Raw genomic sequence first — 23,018 nt, forward strand, 5'->3', positions numbered from 1 at the left:
TATCAAGAAAAAACAGAAGGGTGTGAAACAACTACACAACAGAAGAAACCAACAAGAGAGTTTCTACTTGGTCACTTGGTTTGCTAGAAATGGCAACCAAATTTCCTTTCTATTGCAAGCATCTTAAAAAAAGGCGATACATATTAGATAATTTAGTATGTAGTAAATCTAGAATGACTAAATAGAAAAAGGACAGGATGGTCATGGTGGGAATACTTTTGTAAAATCATCCTCTGCTCAGGGCTAAACAATAACAACAACAATAGCAACTGATTATTTCTCTCTGCCAACACACTGTTGCAAGATAGGGGCTGACCCCATTGCTAGACAGAAGTTGACCCTATTCTGGGTTCACCCATCCTTCTGACAGGTCTTGTTTGTCATGCTGAAAGTCTTGCAACTCTGTTCCCTAGTGGTGGCCATGCAGGTTTAGAGTCGTCAACACTTGACTCCATAACAAATTGGACTGCACTACAGCCTGTTGCAGGATGGAACCCACAACAACAGTCACACAGACACAAACACACAATCACTTGGGCAAGTACACTCCTGAGAGACAACCTATGAACTTGGGCATTAAGCTATTCCTGTCCTCGGAACACTCAAGTGCTAACCACCTGTCTTGCTTCCCACACCAGAATCCAACAGAACAAGCAGCAATGGATGACAGCTTTCCAATAATTCTGATGGATGATTGTCACTCAAACTGTTTCTTTTTGCCAATTACTCTGGGACTCTTTGTGTGCTAAAGTAATGTACAGCAGCTTCTCTGGGTTGAAAACTAACGAACATCAATACAAAAGCATGCGCGCACACACACGAGGGTTGGCTGCAAAGTCTTTGAGCTGACTGTGAAGGAGTGATGCTAGAGCTGTGAAATCTTGCATGCATTCATTTCATTGAACCTAAATAACTGCATTGATTTTTTCCCAGGTAAACCGACATCTCACTGTTGAAAGAAGACTTTACTAACAAGAAGTAGCAACTTCTCTTAAAAATGGGTTTAACACTCCCCCCCCCCCCAGGGACATCCATGCTGACACGGTTGCAATATTAGGGGATGATGCTCCAGCTTTATCAACAGTGCAAAAGCGGGCAGCTGGATTTAGGAGGGAAACGAGGAGTCTTGCAGGCGACTCAGGGTCTCGATACCATACATCTGCCACCACCAAAGCAAACATTAATCATGTTCCCCTCCCCCTTTTTTTTTTTGTTCCTTCTCGAGCCATGCCTGGCTCATAAGGGCTAGTTTCCTTGGCGTATAGGTTCCCCATCTGGACAGGACGCCGGTCCGTTGCAGATGAGCTGCTAGATGCAGGAGGAAAGAGTGAGAGAAAGTTGTGGCGAAAGAGTCAGCAGAAGTTCGCCATTACCTTCTGCCGGAGCCACATGGAGCTTAGGTGTTTCGCTCATAAACACACATCGCCCGTTCTGAGATTTGAACCCGTGATCCCTCGACTGCGAGTCCGCTGCTCTAACCACTGGGCCATGTGTCTCCACAAATAAATGCGCCCTTTTTAAAGCCTAGCCAGGCCCATGGGCCCAGTTTCCCGGTTTTATTGGCGTATGTGTCTCCCAGCTGGATGGGACGCCAGTCCATCGCAGCGTTACTCATTTTTGCCAGCTGAGTGGACTGGAGCAACGTGAAATGAAGTGTTTTGCTCAAGAACGCAACGCGTCGTCTGGTCCAGGAATTGAAACCACAATCTTCCAATCATAATGCTGATACCCTAACCACTAAGCCACGTACCTCCACAATCATGTTCCCCTATGGTGATGGAGGATAGCACATCCCCAGGACAGAGTGAGTACTGAAGAATATCCTGCACATGACAAACATTTCCTCTTGGTGCATGGTACCAAGGTTTTCTGTCACCCGATCAAAAGCACACCAGGTTGATCATATGGCAAAATCTGACATTGTTTGAGGCAGATCCAGCAGGTTTCTTTGAACATTTCCTAACCCAGGGGGGAGTGTTGGGTTCAGAGACAAAAAGAGAATCCATGCAGTGGAAACACCCCCTCCTCACCTGCTGCAAAGAAGGCCAAGGTCATTTCAAGTGCCTTAGTCTTTTGGGACACAAAAGGTATTGTGTTTATTGACTATTTTCAGAAAGGCCACACCATCAATGGGGAGAAATTGCTGAGATAGTTACGAAAGGCTATCAAGACCAAATGCTCAGGAAAACTGATGAAAGGGATCTTGTTTCGTGAGGACAATCTTCCAGCACACAAGTCCTTGGTTTCAATGGCCACCATGTGTGACTATGGCTTTGAAGTGGTTGATCACCATTCCTGTCCTCCTAATTTGGCCCCCATCTGCCCATCCTCTGTTCCCTGACATGAAGAAACACTTGGCTGAGAACTAGTATCGCAGGGGATGATGGCGTCATATCTGCTGTTGATGACTTTTTTGACCAACAGGATGAAAGCTTCTTCCCCAATGGGATCCGAGCACTGCAACACGGATGGAAGTGGTGTGTGGACCGCAAGGGTGGGGTGGACTGTGTTGAAAAACAAACCACATTTGGTCACAATCCATGAGAGTTACCTTGGTCAGCCTATGAATTGTTTTATATATATTAATATTTACTTAAATGTTTCTATCTATAATGCAAGTCATACATATGATTGTGTGTGTATATGTATCTATATATACAGAAAGAGAGATGGGGTACACACAGACTTATACTTACCGGGATTTGCTAATGAGGCCTTTCATACCTGAAATGAGAAAATGAAACATTTTCAAAAATGAATTTTTTTCCAATAAAATCACCAACCTGACTAATCTTCATTTCTCTGAATCAGGATGAAAGAAAACACTAAATGTTATTTTGTCCGGCATTGTGACACCTGACACTTAAAAGATATGACACTTCACACTTACAATAGAATACATTTCTTTTATCAGATTAATCCAACATCATTTCCTGCGACACAAAGAATTCTGTGAAATTGCAATGGGGAGTGGAATATCCCATCTTCTGAGTGAAGTTCACAGGAAAGAAATTAAGGAAGAGAGCCAGCAGAGTTTTACATCCTCTGTGGTTGAGAAACTGGCAGGAATTTCACTGGTCTCTTCTGCCCAAATAATACAAGCCTTGCCAATGCAGACCACCACTAATCTCCTGGGATTCTGTTTGATCTAATATTATTTTCAGTCCAGATTTGAGTCAGTACCTAGGGTTATCCAAAACTTAATTCCACCTGAATCCCTCGTGAATGAGTGACTCAGGTTCAATGTGAAAAATCAAAAGGGTTACTCTTACCTCCATAGTTGGGGTTGCCGTGTCTTACATAATACTGACTCCTTTTCTCAGCTCCCGGCAATTTTCGGTCAGCTGCAACAACAGGTACAATATCACATGGTCACCAATAAAAACAAATCATGTTACTAATTTGCATAACGACACAATCCCCAAAATTAACCAATCATGATCCACGCTAACAAATTTGGAAATCCTAAATCTTATCATTTAGCCTTCAATGCTGCACTACCTCAGAAGCAGCTACACATTCAACCCACCACAGCCATTAAATAAGTAGTCTCTCTCTCTCTCTCACTCACTCACTCAGTTATTATCTTCCGTTGTGTCTATTCAAGATCTCTGATTTGAAGTTTTGCAAATGCTTACACTGCATTCCTACAAGGAAAATACACAAATGCCGGCTACAGTAAGGAATAGCAGGAACATGGCCCCAGTTTTTTTGCAATATTAAGGGCCCTTGTTCACTAGGGCCAATAGCAAGAGATTACTTGGCAGGGCACTTTCTGGTTGATCCATTCCTTCCACCTGAAAGACGATGGTCAGATCACGACTGCTTATGTGACCTCTGTCACCCAATGGAAAATGATTCTTCATTTAACAGCAGACATAGCGTTTCATTTTGACTTTTTCTTTGCTAAACATCTCCCAGTGGTAGGGTCTGCCTCCTAAACAAAATATTCTTTACTAGCTTTTGCTGACCTTCACATTAATTTCAATGGTTAACATTTCTTGTTATTCCTGCTGTTGTTGTTTAGCCTTAAATCAGCCCTGATTGAGCGAGACTATAATGAGAGACATTACAGCCATGATCATCACTTCAGAGAACATTGTCTAATATCTTCTGTAAGCTTTATAAGACAACAAGATGTGATAGGAGGGAGATTTGGCTCTATTTCTAGCAGGCCAAAGGGGCTATAGTGACTCCCTTGTCAGTTCATTCAAAGATAAATTCCATTCAGATCAAAACACAGTCTTTGTTTCAATTAAGAATTTAGTAAAACAACTGTCCTCATTGAGATGGTGTTTGGAACATTGGAATTCTGAAGGTTTTAAATTAAAACAGACAGTTTTCTCTCTTAGAATTAGGAGCACTCTCAGGCGGGTTGGTCACAAAAACAGATGAAAAAAAAGAAAAAAGAAACAAATCTATAAAGACTCTGGTAAAATGAGCCATGTACCTTTTGTGGCATATCTCATAAATATATGTTGGCCGGTTTTACTGGCTGGAATCCCAAGACGCCATTTCCCAGGTGGCCAAGGAATGTCATCTCCACTGTTCCATGGATCAGGTGCTGCTGACACATTTTCTAGCAAACGTGATGACAACTTCCTTCTGTAGTTTTTCTCCTAGATAGACAGACAGACAGACAAGCATTACTTCAAATAAACAGGTTTCTGTTGAGTCAGCAAAAGAAGCAGCTCAAACCACCCAAAAAGACCCTCCACCCAACCTAAACAATCAATTTGTGCTTGAAATTCAAGGATTTTTAAATCATCAACTTCCATATACAAAAAGAAGATAGATTTTTTTTTCTTTTCTTACTAGATTTAAGCTCAGAGCATATAATATATATGACACTTGATCTAACAGTATTGAGTACTCTCTTTTGTTTGAATGCCTTTCACACCAGTGTAATACTACCATCTAATGTGTGTGTGATAATCCTCATTTCACATGTCCTGTCTCTGCTGGCCTGGATAGGACAATTTGACAGGATTCAGGAGGGTGGTGGACCACGTGTTGTTTTGATGTCTCAGGTTTCACATAGTTTCTACAGTTGGATGCCCTTCCTAACCATTTCACAGAATGGACTGGGATCAGTATATTTTCAAAGCACCAGCAAGATGAAAGAGGCAACCTCTTGAGCCTTGCATTGTCTCTATTCAAAACGATTCACATCTACAGAGTGTCTTGGATGTTGGGTGTTAGTTTGGCAGCTTGCAAAGCACTCCGAAATGGAAGGAGGAGACTTATAATGAGAGGATGACAATGGAGAGAATAAGAGAGGGAATAATGTTGAGGTGGGAGTAAAGGAGGTAGAATAATGTCAAAAGGTTAGTGTAAACGAGAGGGGACATCACACCTCCATTTGTAACAGTCATATTCCAACTACAGAATCCTTCCTCAAACTCAATGTTTTAATGCATTCATGGCACAACACCAAGCATCCATAACAAAAGTATTTCCATAGTAACACACTCCATTATTTACTTGAAATGGCAAAAAAGACATCAATGATACGGAGGACCATTCATCCATCAGCCCACTCTGACACTGTTTTATCTGTAAAATGCTACAAAGACTAAATACTTACCAATTCGACATTGTCTTCAGAGCTGGACAGTTCCCCTTCACTCTTCGCATCAATCGGTTGAGGTGTTGTCTCTCGTGTTTCCGCATCCTCACTGTCTTTGCTACCACTTTCTCTCCTTTCGGTTTCCGTCTGCCTGTCGCTGTCGTTTCCGCAAGTACTTTCACTGTGAGACACTAAGCACAAGAGAAACATGTCAGCTTAATCAGCACATTGTGTAACGGACCTGTCACAGCAAGGAGTCGGCCTTAAAGACAGGGAAGCTCTAAAACAAGAAAAAATACTGGAGGAGGAGGAGGAGGAAGGTATGGAGTAAAGAATTGGTCAGTTATAGGATTTACCAATGCTTACAAGAGCAAAAATGTGGAGAGAGAAATATCACATTCTCTGGTTGCTTTATTTCACTCTCTGTACAAAAGGAAAAGTTACATCACAAATATGATAGTTAGCCAGTTCCACTGGCCATCACAGGTGGCCAACTTTGGTGTGAGAATGACCAAGCAGAGAAACAAATGAAACCCTTATGACGAAGAAAAAACAGTCTATTGTGGGTTCCAAACCAATTTTCCATGCCTGCATGGGTTGGACAGAACTTGCCGAGGTGACTTTTTGTATGGTCAAATGGCCTTCCTGCTCACAATCTTTCTGCTTCCAGGCTGGATTAATATTTCTCCCCAACCTGGCATGTCTCCACGGAAGATTGGAAACAAAGGACAGAGCTTGCCAGATGGTGACCTTCACCAATGTAAACTTGAAAATACTTGTCGTTTCTCACCTGAAGAAATAGCCGACATATTGCTGTCCTCGTCCACGTTCATTTTGGTAACGTTGCTTTCTTTCTCACTGGTTTCACTGGTTTCTTTCTGCTCAAATTGTGGGTCAGACTTCAGCTGATTCTCTTCATCAGCAGTTGGACTTTTGGCAGCAGAATCCTCGTTTGTGTTGGTCAAAGAACTAACGACATCACGGCTTTGGCTTAATTTGTTCAGGGCTCTCGCAGCTGTCATGGCATCGGACCAAACAACATTGCCTACAAAATGGGGAGAAAACCATGAAAAATATCATTTCTCAATAATCTCACAGAAAGAAATCCTTGAAATTCATAAATCAAAGCCATTCGCACTGGGACTGAACTGTCCTCCATCTTTTGTTTCAGTCATTAGAATGCAGCCATGCTGGAGCATCACCTTGAAGAACTTTAGTCAAACAAATTGGTCCCAGGACTTAGTCTTTTATAAAACCTGGTCATTATTCCATCAGTCTCTTTTGCCAAACTGCTAAGTTACAGGGAGGCAAACACACCAACACTGGTTGTCAAGCAGTGGTGGAGGGGACAGACTCAAAGACACACACACACTTTGCCATCCAACCCATGCCAGTATGGACAACGGACATTAAATGATGATACACACACACACACACATGTATGATGGGGCTTCTTTCAGTTTCCATCTACCAAATCCACTCACAAGGCTTTGGCTGGGCTGAGGCTATAGTAGAAGACACTGGCTCAAGCTGAACCTGCAACCATGTGATTGAGAAGCAAACTTCTCACCACACAGTCATGCTTGCACCTATATTTTTATTATTATTAGTAGTAGTAGTAGTGGTGGTGGTGGTGGTAGTAGTAGTAGTAGTGGAAGTAAGGTGGTGAGCTGACAAAATCATTAGCATGGTAGGCAAAATGCTTAGAGGCATTTAGTTTGTCTGAACGTTCTGAGTTCAAATTCCACCAAAGTTGATTTTGCCTTTCATTCTTTCAGGGTTGATAAGTACCAGTTGTGTATTGGGGTTGATCTAATCAACTAGCCCCCCTCCCCCAAAATTTCAGGCCTTGTACCTATAATAGAAAGGATTATTATTATTATTATTATTAGTGTCATGTGACGATGGGAAAGTTTGGAAGTATACTTCTGCCACCATGGGGTAAATTGCTAAAAGTTAAATAATAATTAGCCACATTTCTTGTTCTTATCATCATCATCATCATCATTTAACGTCCGTTTTCCATGCTAGCATGGGTTGGACGGTTTTGACTGAGGGCTGGCAACCAGATGGCTGCACCAGGCTCCAGTTTTGATCTGGCAGGGTTTTTACAGCTAGATGCCCTTCCTAACGCTTCTTATCCATGGCAACAAAAGAATATTAATATTTTTATGGCAATTGTAATGATATATTCATTTGGAATGGTTTGCTATAAATTCTTAAGTTAGCCAATAACCCTAAAACTTACTCTGCTAACGATGACTTTATTTGAGAACATTTAAGGAAAACATCTGCAACAATAAATGAACTTTTTTTCAGCTAAAGCCAACCTGCTCCCTCATTTACTGCCCCCTTCTCCACTTACTTTCTCACTGTGTGTCTTTAAATATGTAATGTTCTTTTAATCATTGCCTGTCTTCAAGCCTAGTATGTGCACTCACCCTGTATTTCTCATTTTAATTGCCTGTGTCTTTCCCCAGCTCTCTATACAACGTAAAATGGAGAAAGCAACCAGCCAGCCATAGATGTCAGCTGTTATTCATCTTCCTTGTCATCATCAAACATCTGTTTCCCATGATGGTAAGGGGGGGGGAGAAACCATCCAATTCATGGCCAGCGTGGCAAAAAAGGACAGATGATGATGATGATGATGATGATGACAGACAAAAGGCCCAGTAGCAGTTTGATGTGTAAAGACATGGAATGAAGAATCTCCTTACTTGGAAATAAAGGTTGGCACCAGCAATGGTAGAATACTGCCTCGAGAAGTCTCATCCCTTCAGTTGCAAGCAAACAAGCCAAGTATCTGGTTTGAGGATAACATCCTTCCGTCTTCCTCCATCCCCACCTCAGGGCCATAAAGTGCTGCCCCACCCACTTCATTAAATGAAAGGAAAATCTTTATAGACCCCCATATTGAGGTAGTGCAGTTAATAAAAATATGTTTATCCTCTCCATGTCTGACCTCTGGCCCCAACTTTAATACAACTGAGGAGTTGTATTAAAGTTAGGGGTGAGTGACTGTATATTTTTTAAGGGGTTGAGTGACTAGGGTACTTGTTTACTTACAGGAATTGTCTTCAATCCATTCGACGGTCGAGGGAGCAAACTCTTGAAAATAATGAAAGACATCTTTGGTACTCATGTCTTGCACACCACGGACATGGACCGTCTCGAGACGAATGCCTCGTTCGTCCTTGTGTAGGTCTTCTTCTCGGATGCCAAGGCTGCAAGATTAAAAGAAAAAGAAATTAACGGAAGTTTACAGTTAAAGTTTCAACAGAATTTCTTTTTATTTTAATATTTTCTTGTTCATTTTTTGTAATTACAAGAGTTGAGGGTGGTAGATGCAGGGAAGTGTAGGGGTGAAATATCAAACAGTGCTTAATAAGGTCCCTTTACATGGATAAATTCACCTTTTCCCACCAGCCACAACTGATAAACTAAATTTCAGAATCAACAAACCAAAAAATGTTCCAAGTATTTCTCATCTCCTGCCAAGATAAGAAACCCTTATCATAAATATCTCCCTTTTCTGCATGTATTCGTTTCAGGAATGTCTCCCTGTATTTTGATCCTCTATCTTTTCATTTCTAAGGCTCAACAAAGTCTGCCTTTAACTACTTCATCCAAAGCCGTCCCATCCTAAACTAGCCTCCATCAACTCATTTCTTCTCCTCTCTCTCTCACTCTCAGCCATTTCTTGTCCCATCTCACGGCTGGTCAACACAAGTTTTCTTCCATTCTGCCAACCACTTCTCAATTCCCAGCTCAACTTTTCCTCTTAACACTACAACAACAACAACCTTGATATTCAAACTCAGAAAAGGATAAACTAAACACTAAAAAGTCATTTGGTGTAACGATCCACTTATTGCTTCAAGCATCAATACATCTAAAGACTCATTCGTCCAATCTATCATCATCATCGTTTAACATCCGCTCTCCATGCTAGCATGAGTTGGATGGTTCGACCAGGGTCTGGGAAGCCAGAAGGCTGCACCAGGCCCAGTCTGATCTGGCAATGTTTCTACGGCTGGATGCCCTTCCTAATTCCAACCACTCCGTGAGTGTAGTGGGTGCTTTTTACGTGTCACTGGCACGGAGGCAAGGCGAGGCTGGCAACGGCCACGGTCGGATGGTGCTTTTTACATGCCACCGGCATGGAGGCCAGGCAAGGCTGGCAATGGCCACGGTCGGATGGTGCTTTTTACATGCCACCGGCACGGAGGCCAGTCGGGGTGGCGCTGGAAACGGCCACGTTCGGATGGTTCTCTTACGTGCCCCTGGCACTGGTATCACAGCTACAATTTCCATTGATGTTGATTGATTTCGATTCTGATTCTCAATGCAAAATATAATGATGATGATGATGATGATGCAGCTATTGATAGCAGTGTTGGTACTAACGAGGAAATAAGAAACAATACAAACCTAGTGTAGAGAGCGACCAAACTAACATGGTAGTTGTTGCCTTCCAGACCAAAACGACGAGCTCGCTCTTCTCTTTTCTCTTCTTCTTCCTGAAAATAAGGAAATTGAAAACAAACCTTTTTATAGAAAGTAAAGAAAAAGAAGAAAAGGAGCAATCAACATCCATTAACAATTGATAAAACAAAAGAGAATAATCGTTATCACCTCAGCCTTGCTCTAATTATCTCCAATGTCATCATCATGAAAGCCAATAAGTGAACTTCCTCTACAATCACAGAAGCTGCTCGTTAACCATCAAAAGCATCTTCAACTAATTACGTCAAAGGAGAGATACATCATCATCATTGTTGTTGCTGCCCTTTTCTATGACTGCATGGATCAGATGGATGCCCTTCCTGTCACCAACCTTCACCAGTTTCCAATCCAAGATTTCCCCTATATTCTTATGGAAGGCTAGTAATGAATGAACGACACAGCTTTGCACAATGCTGGCATTTTACAACCATCATGTGATGTCAAGACAAAGAGAGACAGACACAAAGATGTGTACTGCAGGCTTCTTTCAGTTTCCATCCACCAAATCTTCCCAGATGATGGCTGGACTTATAGTAAGATGGAAGCTGACCATATTAAGCATCTGATTGATGTTTCTAGCTGCGTTCATCTTACCTTTTATGAATTAGGATATTAAGGTATGGCTGTGAGAGTAAGGAGTTGCTTTCCCAGCATCATGGTTTGGGGTTCAGTCCTGCTGTGTGGTACCTTAGTCAAGTATCCTCTACTATAGCACTAAATGGACTTGGTAGGAAGAAACTTACTGAATATGATGTGTGTGTGTGTGTGTTTCTTTTGTCTTGAAATTGTTAGTTTGTAAACGAGCACCAGCATCATAATAAATGATGTTCCTTTTCCATCTTGATTGGGAAAATGTTCAACCACAGGAAAGAACCATCTTGCTTGGGAACAGGTGAGGCTTGGCAAGAGGAAAGGTGTTCAGCCATTCCATTTGATCCATGCAAGCGTGGGAAATTGGACATTAAAACAATGAGGTGACAATGAGAGGCTGGACTTGGTGGTTGAGGATGAAGTGCGTTTGTCAGGATCCCAGCACAAAGGAGACAATGTGAACGGCCAACCGTTTGGCCAGAGACACCTTACAAATTCCTATTAATATACAACCTTTGTGGCAGTAACTGACAGCTGCATATAGTGTTAAGTGTAATATATACAGTGCTCAGGTGCACCGTAACTCATTGGAATACAGAGTGGGGGGGACAGCAGCATCAGGTCAAGTAAAGAGAGCGATGAGGGCCAAAGGTAGAGGCACAGAACACAAGATAAACCCCCAAAACACAGAAAAGTAAAAAGAAGCAGAATGAAGAGAAAGAGCAACACTTGACACCGTTTAACACACAATGCCTGTTGTGGGATTATAAACATATTTAGTGTTGCTGTGAGGAAAGAATCTTCTGTGGATAACCCAAAGTTTAATCTAACTGATTCAGCTAAATTGCACTTCCAAGAACGCCCAGAGTATCAAACACAGCAACAGTCCACCACTTGCTGACCGGGTTTTAAACCAAAATAATGTTTGCTGTGCAAAACTAATGACTAAGTGGACGTGTCACTGCATTCGGCTTAAGAGATCCTCTCACGGTATACAAAAGCTGACATAGGCTAGGAGCAGAAGTTGGATCTAAGGATTGCCTTTTGATATTAATACTATTTCCATAGGTAAGAATTAATTTTTAATAAGCCTGCTGGCTATTAGTAACATCAGTGACTGATATCAGACACTGATATTCTATACATTGTGGGAGCGATGTTTGGCTGGTCTGCAGCCGCTGGACGCCTGCCACAGAGGAAGTCCACTAGACTGGGATTGGATAATCTGGCAGGCCGGATGCCCATAACATGATTCTCATCTGCTATGATTTATGCTTATGCAGCATGCAATGTGTTTGAGAAGACCTTTCAAGGCTAATATCACAGTATTTGATGTTCCAATAAGACATTCATATTAAGATTGCACTCTCAGTAATTATTTTTAATAAGTGTTTACGCACAGAATAGGGATGACAGCCTTCATTTCAAGTCTGGTTGGAGTTGACTTGAGACAATGGTCAGTCAATTTATCCATTTTGTTTTACAATACTTCTATTGAAATATACTGCCTTTTCAATTAATTTTTGAAATAATGAACAAGTTAGTAAAGTAATTCCGTCATTCGTAATTTGGTATTTAGAGCATAAATTAGCAAGAAATTTTGATGGAAAGTTTTAATTAAGATCACTTTAACATGGGGACTTTGTGCTTTTGTTTTTAGGAATTAAGATGGTATTTTTAGATTTTTGACAAAGTCATGAAGAAAGATGACTGTTAGGAATAAGAAGGAACACTTGGCCCTTTGAGTGTGTCAGTGGGTTCATTGAAATGTGTGCTGACTGAAGACAGATACCAGTCACAAGATGGGGGAGAAGATTATGCTTCGATTGACTACCAAGCCATGGTTTTGGTGGCAAACAATGGTTCTGCACACAACCATGTTTGGTCAGACGGAATGAGTCAAAGACACCAGGTTATCCTTGAACTGTAATGCAACAGAGAAAATTCTTTTCTACTCTAGGCACAAGGCCTGAAATTTTTTGAGGGGGGGGGTGGGGGGTGCAGTCAATTAGATTGACCCCAGTATGCAACTGGTACTTACCTAAGCATTTCACCCAGTGTGCTAACATTTCTGCCAGCTTGCTGCGTCAGAGCAAATTCTTTTAAGGCAACGAAGGCCCAGAAGAGGCTGTCAGAATAGGCCATAGTTTGTTTGACCAAGAAAAAAGAAGAACCTACCAGCAAGCCATAATGTGTTGTCATGACATCAGAACTGGACTTATTTTATAGGACTCAGAGGTCACTTTCATTTCAGTGACAAACTTCTAGATGCCTTCTCTGGCTGTAAAGGCCACATCCCTCTTGTTCTAGATTTAATATAAACATACCTTTTTTGTGATGTCGATGCCTGTTACAAAATTCCCATCTTTATTTTCATACTTCTTTCTCTACAAAATAAATGTTGAAGACAATAAATATTAGCACAATTAAACATTACATAATTAGAGAATAATATTCTACAGCTCAATGTTAAAATCCAGTCTGGTCAATACATAACCAATGCAATAAGAGTGGTCTGGTCGATATGAAAAACTAACCAATTCAAAATAAAAAAATTAAAAAATCCATCATTCCAGCAGAAACATCAAAATGGTTGACTAAAATACTTTTAAAAGGATTCAGCTTTGTTTCACCTTCATCGTAAGATCAAATTTCACTGCAACCCACTTCAATGTTCAACCATACAGGGTTGATTACATCAATCCCACGTATGAGATTAGGATTAATGTAACCAGCTAGAGACAGACCTGCTCTAAAATGTGTGGAATGGTCCCATTGTAAGAACTGAGTTGCTAGAAATGGTAGCAGCCATATAACCTCAGCCAATCTTTAATCCCTCAATTACAATCCCCCCCCCCCAGTATATTCTTTTGAGAAAAGTTTCTTATAAATCTGATTTGAAGCCCACAAAATATTTAATTGGTTTGAAGACTTGCAAGATGGAACTGCCAGTAACCAGGATAAACTGATGTTTCCAATTCTTATTGAGAGCTCAAGAGATGAAGGAAAAGGGAAAGCTAAGGTGGGAGGATGTTGCCTCTGTATGTTAGATGGAGGTTGGGGGTAGAGCAGGTTCTTGTTGGAGAGGAGTTACACGGCTACTCACATTTAGGAGAGAGAGAGAGAGAATGAATTAGAGGTACCTCTAGAGATAGACAGGTGATGAGGTGTCCAGGTGGCACCGCAGGTAGCAGGAGTAATAGTGGGTGGGATGAGTGGGGGCTTGCAAGAGTGAATGGGGGAAGAGTTAGGGGAAGTAGGCGAGGGAGGTAGGCAACATCTGTAAAGATTAGGGAAGGGTTGAGGGGAAAGGGATGTGAAGGTTGGGAAGGCCACAGAGATATGAGCAGTAAGGATACGCAGGGAGAAGAGAGAGGACACGTTTGAGTAGGGTGCAGAAGCAGAATAGGGAGATAAAACAGGTGCAGTGTGGAAGGAGAGATAATCAGGGGGTCTGGGGAAGGGGATGGCCACTGTAACATGTGGGTGTGGAGAGCAATATTAATGGATGAAGAATGGCTAACAAGGGAGAGGGTTCTGGACAGCAAAACTGAAAAATGGTATCAGGATAGGGGTGGGCTGACATAATGGGGTGGAGGGATTGAGAGAGAAAGATAGACAAATATACATGCACACACACACTCAGCTTTATCATGATCGGTATTCACTCACTCAGAGATGTCAAACTCACTCCAGTTGTTGGGTCATATTACTACCAAGGCTCTATCCAGGTGAAAGCACATTCCAACAACTAACCCTTCTCTTCAGGGTCACTAGATACTTCAGTCACAACAATTATTGATCACCCACAATGGAGTATTGCCCTCACATCTGGGGCATTCTGCTGCTGCTGTGCACACACCGACACAGTAGAAGAAGACCACATCCAGTTAAGAGTCACCAGACAGATTATTATGTCACCGACAGACAGAATCCAGCCTCTGACAAATGGACATGCAAAAGGCAATGTTAACTGCTTTTGATACGGCCTCTATGAAGGGGGTGCCCGAGGACTCCACCCTCACCTACGACCCTCTCAGGAATGGTGAGCAGAGATGGAAGGAACGTCATTAGATTTTCGAAAGAAACATGGATACTTCAGAAATGGATATTTAAAAATGGCTCATTTATTATTATTCTTTTTAGTTTTAAAATGTTATTATTTAAAAGTATATATTATTTAAAAGTATATATATGGTATTTTTTTTTATCTAATACATTAATAACTTCACCAGAATTTTGTGTTGGCAACGAAAACAATTTTCATGAAACTCTTACAAAGATCAAATTATATTAATATTTATTTATATATTTTATAATTGAAAAAAGTTTCAGCAATAAATATGTTTGAGAGCTTATTTGTTTGGGAGACCGAAGGACGCTCGCGTTTCCGTTTCATCGTTTTAAAGCCGACGGTCAATCGGGGTCGAGTAATGTTACACCGACAAATGTATTCCAGACATAACCATTCCTTAAGAAGGCGTAGAATGGAATTTGTGTGGGACTTAACTGCTACTTTCAGCAGGTTTGGCAACCACTTAGATGCTCCCTTCGTTTGCATTTTGTCGAGTTTACGGGACTGGAATTAACATGAAATATTATTTCTAGGGGGAAATATGTAAGCATGAAGCGGTACACCATTAACTTGAAGGGTAAACTGCAAGGGAGCTGACAACGAAAGAGCATTAAAGGGTGTCTGCTGGTTGGGGAAACGGGTGGAAGGTACCCGTCGGGAAGGAACCAAGGAATTCATCAAGAAGCGGGGGAGGGTCGCAGATCTCGGAGTTCGCTTTCCATCGTTCAGAGTATAAGTAAATATGCCTGGATAGAATTATCATGTTATTAGTATTATCACCAATGATCCGACGACATAGTCTTCAGTAAGATGGAAATAACACTGAACAGACAGAGTCGAATATAGTTTCATTGTTTTTTGAGAATGAATCCCAAACCGTGAAACCTTTGTTGTTATTAAATAAAGAGGGAATCCATCCAACTCGGATCGAAGACCAAAGTTTCATAGATTTGTGTCTATAAATGTAATTTTGAATGAATTTATTGTGCTTACATTTATTTTCCCAAGGTCTGTCAAAAATCTACTTCCTCTTCTGTAAATTATCTCAACACCGAATATGAAAGTAGAAGAATCGAGCGTGTGTGGCACGACTGGAAACCGTTTCAAAGGACAACGACGAAGAATGTTGTTGTTTTGACATTAAGCAAAGTTTGAAGTGGGAAAATGGAATTGTGTTGGAGCGGAGACGGACGCCAGCGACGGTTCCATCGTCGGGGAACCTTTATTCCGAGTGACAAAAGAATCGACGCCAAAAACAATGTTGACAAATTCCAACAAATATTTTTTTTTCCTTTTTTTCTGCTTTAAAACATGAAAAACTCACCTCGAATTTCTTTGCTTCGTTATTTTCACTGAGGCGGACACTGAACTCGACCCTGTGCGAATAAGGTTCGTCGATGAACGAGTAGTCATCCTTGTCGGTGAATATAATCTCTTCGTTGTCGCTGCCTTCGTCGTTGTCGATGCAAATCTTCAGATTTGGCAATTTCTGTTTACCACTCTCCGCCATAGTTGGAGCACGGAACGAGCGACGGTTCCGGTTCGGCGAAATTCCCGATTCTCCATTGGACAAAATTCCAAAACAATTTCATCAATTATTAACGCAATAATAAAATGCAGAGATTAATTAATTAAGACGTTCTGAAATTATAAAAAAGTATTTTCTCCTGTATTTTATAGTTGCATACAAAAATATTATTTTCGCTTTTATAGAATTCACTGCAGAAAGCTGTCTGGAGGTGGGTCATGTAAGACTATGAGGCATACCTACACAAATGTGCCCCACTGACTTTGTTTCCACATAACTTTCAGAAAAGTCGGGTTTTAAATGAAATTTTCAACAAATACCTCTTTCAGATGGTGTAGATTACGATTATATTAGAATTTAATGTGAAATATCCAAATACATACATACAAACATAATAACTTATAATATTTACAAAATGCAATTTTGAAACAATTGCGATGTATGTGTGCGTGCCAATCAATTTTTTTCCCCCATTAAATTCCGAAGTAACCGAAATCTACGCCATCTGAAAGATATTTGTTTTCATTTAAAAAATATTCATTTTTTAAAAAATTTATGGAAACAACTGTTGGTTTACATCGACTAGAATACTCCTGGTGCAACGAACAAAATTTCCTGAAGTCTAACAATGCGACTGTAGCTGTTTAGTACTTCTTATATAGAATATATTAACGCTAATTTAATTGTATGGGTAATTACTGTTTTTTAAACTAGCAGGAACCAGAAATTTTGTTGTTTTACAAACATTTTAATTTTTATTGGTGCCTTGTCTTATTGTGTTTTGTGTTTCATCGCAAACAAAAGCAAATGAATTATTAAATCATTTTCATTAATATATATTGGTCACAATGTGATACTGATGAATTTAACCAAACTAATGATCCTTTTATTAATTCTAAAAGAGAGCAATAAAACTTTTTTTTGTACAATTCTAAATTAGGAAATATGAGAAAGACCATCACTTCCTTTCTTGTGGGATTTCATCTTAGAATTAAATTTCTCTCTCTCTCTCTCTCTCTCTCTCTCTCTCTCTCTCTCTCTCTTTCTCTCTCTCTTTTCTTTTCTCTCCTCTCTTACCCACCTCCTCTCTCTCTCCCTCTTGTGAGTCTGTAAGCTGGCAGCATTGCTCATGTCTGAGACTGGTGAGGTTGGTGCCATTAATGTTCGCTTGAAACAGGTGCAGTTCAACACCTGCAGAAAAGACACGTGGGGAAATATTGCAAAGGGTTGACAACCAGAGCAGAAAAGGACTGGGTTTATAATGTAAATAAGGGACCAGGGACGGTTGAATGCAACAAGGAGGGTCGAGGGAACAAAACTCAGCCAGCTGCAAGGGACCGACTCTTCTTTACTCCCAACATTTTACACATGACAACTTCCTGTTGACTGTTGATACTAATCCCAACATCTTGTGCTGTTCCTGAAAGAAATTGTCTGCTTCATGCATTCTTTATTCCTTGGAACTGTTCGGTCCCTCGACCTAATGCTCATATTCAGAGCAGTTTGGTGCACTTCAAGTCACTTCATGTTGAAAATGTATTTGTCATTCATCTCCCACCACCCATCTAAGGAATTTGCACCTGTTCAGCCAAGGGTTGACACTAAACTGGAATGCAAAGCAGCTGCTCAGGCTACAAGAACTCCTACATAAGTACTCCTACAGAGGCGCACAGGGTTGTTCACAAACTCAGTTTAGAATTTACCTTTGGTTCAATCAGATGTGACAGCAGTCTCGGCTCAGTGAAAGAGAGGCCTCCAAAGTTGTTGCACTTTGCTTGACAGGCTCACCAGGAACCATTTCAGCCAGCCAGGGGTGAAGGTGCATGGCTTAGTGGCTAAGGTTTACAGCTCATGATCATAAGGTTGTCAGTTTGATTCCCAGTGGCATGTTATGTCGTCAAGCAAGACCCTTTATTCCGTGTTGCTCCTGTCCACTCAGATGGCAAAAATGAGTTGTAAGCAATGGAGAGCCAGGCCTATCTCAGGAGTTAATAAATCTTCCATGTTGGTGATTTTTTTCTTTGGTTTCATGCCAAAAAGAAAAAACATTTAAATGTCCTATGCAAGCTTCGAATATCTCGTCACCACTTTTATATCCTGCCACAGGTTGGTATATCAAGAATTATGAAGCAGAGGTTTAATCACAATGTGTTCATACGATGTACTTCGCAAGACTACCAAAACACCCTCCCTGGACTACTACAGACCACTGCGCTTTATAAGAGTTCGGCTAGTCCATTCTTCCAATCTCCCAGGGGTGTCAGTGGCTCTCACCACAACACTCTTTTGGCCGCAAGTCCATATTTTGCTCCTTTTGTCTTTGTCCATCATCTTGAATTACATTTTCTTACTTTCGTATGTCCACTCTGTGCTGTTTTGTTTGCTTGAGGCCCGATTCTCTGCGTCGTACACAGGCACTGCCAAGATAGGAAGCTCTCAGTCTCATCATTAAAGGTGCAAAACTGAGTTTTACCATTCTGGTTGATAACTGATGAAGAATTAGGGACCCTCTGTGTCTTATACATTTTTTATCTGTTGTTTATTTACAATGCATTTTTTCATTTACAGGGTGATTCAAAAGTCTCCATACATAGGAAAAATTTATTTTTTTATAAGAAACAGATTATAAGATCCCCTGATCTGACCCCTCTTGATTCTATCTTTAGGGGCATACGAAAGGCATGGTGTATCGCAGAAAGATAAAAGACACAAATCATTTGAAGGAACGCATCACCAACTCCTTTGCACACGCATCACCAGATGTGCTATTACAAGTTCACAATGAGTGGGGTCAACGTATTGCAATGTGTATTCAAAACAAGGGTCACCATATAGAGACCCTTAAATAAAAAGAAATGCTGGACATAAGAAGCATCAGATGTGGTGTGCAAGAGAGACGTTTGCGGTGGTAGGGTTATATACTGCAGATGGATGAGGAGAGATGTGTGAAGAAGTGCCACTCCCAAACAGTTGAAGGTATCAGGGGGAGAGGTAGACCCAGGAAGACATGGGATGAGGTAGTCAAGCATGACCTTTGAATGTTGGGCCTCACAGAGGCAATGATGAAAGAGCGAGATCTCTGGAGATATGCTGTGACTGCAAAGACCCAGGCTGCTTCCTGCACCAGTTTCGCATAGCCCCAGCCCATTCAAAGTACCTTGGATTGCAGAACGACCTGCTGTGCTTGAGGAGACCAATTGAGTCAAGTACATGAACATCAAAATAAATATCAAATGGAAATTGTAGTTGTGATACCTGTACCAGTGGCACATAAAAAGCACCCACTACACTCTCAGAGTGGTTGGCGTTAGGAAGGGCATCCAGCTGTAGAAATACTGCCAGAGCTGACTGGAGCCTAGTGCAGCTTCCTGGCTTCCCAGACCCCGGTCGAACCGTCCAACCCGTGCTAGCACGAAAAATGGACGTTAAACGATGATGATGATGATGTTCTTATAAACTGTTTCTTATAAAAAAATAAATTGCTCCTATGTATGGCGACTTTTGAATCACCCTGTACATATATAGACATATACATATATATGTGTATGTTGTGTGTGTGTGCGTGTGTGCCTTTGTGTCCATGTTTGTACCCCATCACTGCTTGACAACTGATGTTGGTTTATTTATGTCCCCATAACTTAACAGTTCAGCAAGAGAGACCAATGGCAGGAGTACCAGGCTTGAAAAAACATAAGTCCTGGGGTCAATTTGTTTGGCTAAAATTCCTCAAGGAGGTGCTCCAGCATGACCACAATGTAATGAACGAAACAAGTAAAAAGATGAAAGGACACTAGTACTTTCCCCTATAGGCACAAGGCCAGCAATTGTGAGGGACAAGGAAGTCAATTACATTGACCCCCCAGTACCCAACTGGTCCTTATTTTATTGGCCCCAAAAGGATGAACGGTAAAGCCAACCTCATCACAATTTGAACTCAAAACTTAAAGATGAAATGCTTTGCAGCACTTTCCTGGCAATGGAAGGATTCTGCATGCTCCTCATCTTTTCTAAATGTATAATTAGGGACACAAGGACGTGTGTAAATTAGCTTGTGTTATAGAGAATAATTAATTATGTAAATTAGCTTGTATCATAGAGGATAAATGATTATGTAAATAAGCATGTTTTAGAGGATAAATGATTATGTCTAATTAACTATTCAATTCATTAAATATACTGACAGTAACCTGGCTATTGTGTCACTGCTGGTTTGAGAAGCATTAACATTTATTTCACAAACGGAGCCTGTTTGCCAAATATACCTGTGGCTGATTGAGAGTTGATAATATAGGCAAATCAGGTAACTAATGAAATATTATGTTACATATCAGCTTTGATGTGTGAAAAGCAGAGATCTGGGTCATTCGGTCAGAAAAGGTGGGCAAACATTAACCTGATTAAAATACCAGAGTCAATGGTTTTCAAACGGATGGTTAGTCAGCTGGCCTACCCGAGAATGTTCCAAGTTTTTGGCACTCTCCTTGCATCCGAATCCTTCTTCTTCCATTGCTACAGAATTGGACAAGTTTAAAAAGATGGAAGTCATTTTAATGTTTGTTAAATAGCAATTTGTTCTCCTCCTTTCCAATCCTCCTCACTCTGCTGCAGCCTGGTCGTCCGCCTCTTCTCCCGTGAGAAACATGAGAGTGAGTGAACCTGGGGGCAGCAGAAAGGGGAAAACAAATTTTGAAGATTTTGTAGTTGTTTGAGTTATTTGGATCAAAAGTCAGGATTGAAGCACCTGCGCAGGTGTCATATAAGAGCACCTGATACACTTTGTGGAGTGGCTGGTAGTAGGAAGGGCATCCAGCCATAAAAACCATGCCAAAATCAGAAAATTGGAACCTAGGCAGCTGGCCATGCTCCAGTCAAACCGTCCAACCCATGCCAGCATTAAATGATAACCATGCTCATGATAATCATATATACTCTTTTACTCTTTAACTCTTTTACTTGTTTCAGTCATTTGACTGCGGCCATGCTGGAGCACCGCCTTTAGTCGAGCAAATCGACCCTGGGACTTATTCTTTGTAAGCCCAGTACTTATTTTATCGGTCTCTTTTGCCAAACCGCTAAGTGACGGGTACGTAAACACACCAGCATCAGTTGTCAAGCAATGCTAGGGGAACAAACACAGACACACAAACACACACACATATACATATATATACATATATAAGACGGGCTTCTTTCAGTTTCCGTCTACCAAATCCACTCACAAGGCATTGGTCGGCCCAGGGCTATAGCAGAAGACACTTGCCCAAGATGCCACGCAGTGGGACTGAACCCGGAACCATGTGGTTGGTAGGCAAGCTACTTACCACACAGCCACTCCTGCGCCTATATATATATATATATATATATATATATTTAAAAATTGAGGGAGATAAATTAATATTAATTTTAATATCAATTTAAAACCAGTAGTCCAGCATTCAAAAAATCTGAGGAGTCAGAGAAAATTCAAATATATGTGTATATTGGCAGGGCTGGCCTGCTAGGTAGCCGGCCAGAATGCTAGAAGAAGATCATCAACGATCAAACTACAAGGGAAATTCTCTAGAGGAAGAATTCAGCGAACACCAGAACCAACTTTGGCGGGCAGGACATATGAAAAATTTTTCATATGTCCTGCCCGCCAAAGTTGGTTCTGGTGTTCGCTGAATTCTTCCTCTAGAGAATTTCCCTTGTAGTTTGATCGTTGATGATCTTCTTCTAGCATTCTGGCCGGCTACCTAGCAGGCCAGCCCTGCCAATATACATATATATATATATATATATATATTGTACAAAAAACAAAAAAAAAACAGAAGGGAGAGAACAACAAACAGGGTATGTGTGTGTGTGTGTGTGTTTACATATATAAAATGTTAAAATAAAGATGGAGAATTGTAAACCCACAAAGCTTGTTTATCACAGTCTTACATTCAATGTATTCGCTCTAAACTTCTGTGCCACATGTGTGTGCAACTGATGTGTGTCGGACAGAGTTTTAAAGTGAACACATTGTACAAAAAGACTGCAATAATCAAGCTTTGTGGATGTAGAATTCACCATTTTTATTTTAACTTTTAACATCTTACAGATTTAATAATATCAGGCCCATCAGGAATTACTGCAGAGATGCTCAAAATATCTGGCAGTGTCGGCTATAACTTAGTCACCCGTATAGTCAACCAGGTGATACACGAAGGAGTCATACCCAATGACTGGTGTAGCAGCATACTAGTCAACTGCTACAAAGGTAAAGGTGATGCCCTAGATACAAATAATTACAGAGGTATCAAGCTGTTGGATCAGGTAATGAAGGTTACGGAGAGGGTCATAGCCCAACTAATTAGAGAGAGAGTTAGTTTAGATGAGATGCAGTTTGGGTTCGTGCCAGGGAAAAGTACCACTGATGCTATATTCCTGGTAAGGCAGCTGCAGGAGAAATACCTGGCCAAAGATAAGCCCCTGTACCTGGCTTTCGTTGACATGGAGAAAGCCTTTGATAGGGTCCCCCGATCCCTTATCTGGTGGTCAATGAGGAAACTAGGGATAGATGAATGGCTGGTGAGGGTTGTGCAAGCCATGTACAGAGATGCCGTAAGAAAGGTTAGGGTTGGCAACATGTACACAGAAGAACTCAAAGTAGAGGTTGGGGTCCACCAGGGTTCAGTACTCAGCCCCCTCCTATTTATCATAGTCCTCCAGGCAATTACGGAGGAATTCAAGACAGATTGCCCCTGGGAGCTCCTCTATGC

At 41.1% G+C, this 23,018-nt stretch overlaps 1 protein-coding gene across 8 annotated transcripts in view; it reads right to left on the reverse strand.

Moving 5' to 3' along the window:
- The window catches only part of LOC115224542 (nuclear cap-binding protein subunit 3-like), a 65,109-nt gene that overhangs the window by 36,552 nt on the left and 5,539 nt on the right, over window positions 1-23,018 (reverse strand). For 6 of the 8 annotated variants that reach the window (XR_005003790.1, XM_036513245.1, XM_036513247.1 and 3 more), the window contains exons 2-11: window positions 16,069-16,304; window positions 12,997-13,056; window positions 10,004-10,092; window positions 8,639-8,796; window positions 6,360-6,614; window positions 5,588-5,760; window positions 4,451-4,619; window positions 3,822-3,825; window positions 3,273-3,355; window positions 2,697-2,724 (exon numbers count right to left, since the gene is read on the reverse strand). Coding sequence is in view for 7 of the 8 variants with exons in the window: in XM_036513245.1 (XP_036369138.1) it covers window positions 2,697-2,724; window positions 3,273-3,355; window positions 3,822-3,825; window positions 4,451-4,619; window positions 5,588-5,760; window positions 6,360-6,614; window positions 8,639-8,796; window positions 10,004-10,092; window positions 12,997-13,056; window positions 16,069-16,254 (1,205 nt within the window). In the remaining variant the exon portion in view is untranslated. Of the gene's footprint in view, window positions 1-2,696; window positions 2,725-3,272; window positions 3,357-3,821; window positions 3,826-4,450; window positions 4,620-5,587; window positions 5,761-6,359; window positions 6,615-8,638; window positions 8,797-10,003; window positions 10,093-12,996; window positions 13,057-16,068; window positions 16,305-23,018 lie in introns of all 8 variants that reach the window. The other 2 variants (XM_036513243.1, XM_029795451.2) reach the window with 2 other exon arrangements.

Source organism: Octopus sinensis, linkage group LG25, assembly GCF_006345805.1.
Source record: "Octopus sinensis linkage group LG25, ASM634580v1, whole genome shotgun sequence".
NCBI classification, from domain to species: Eukaryota; Metazoa; Mollusca; class Cephalopoda; order Octopoda; family Octopodidae; genus Octopus; species Octopus sinensis.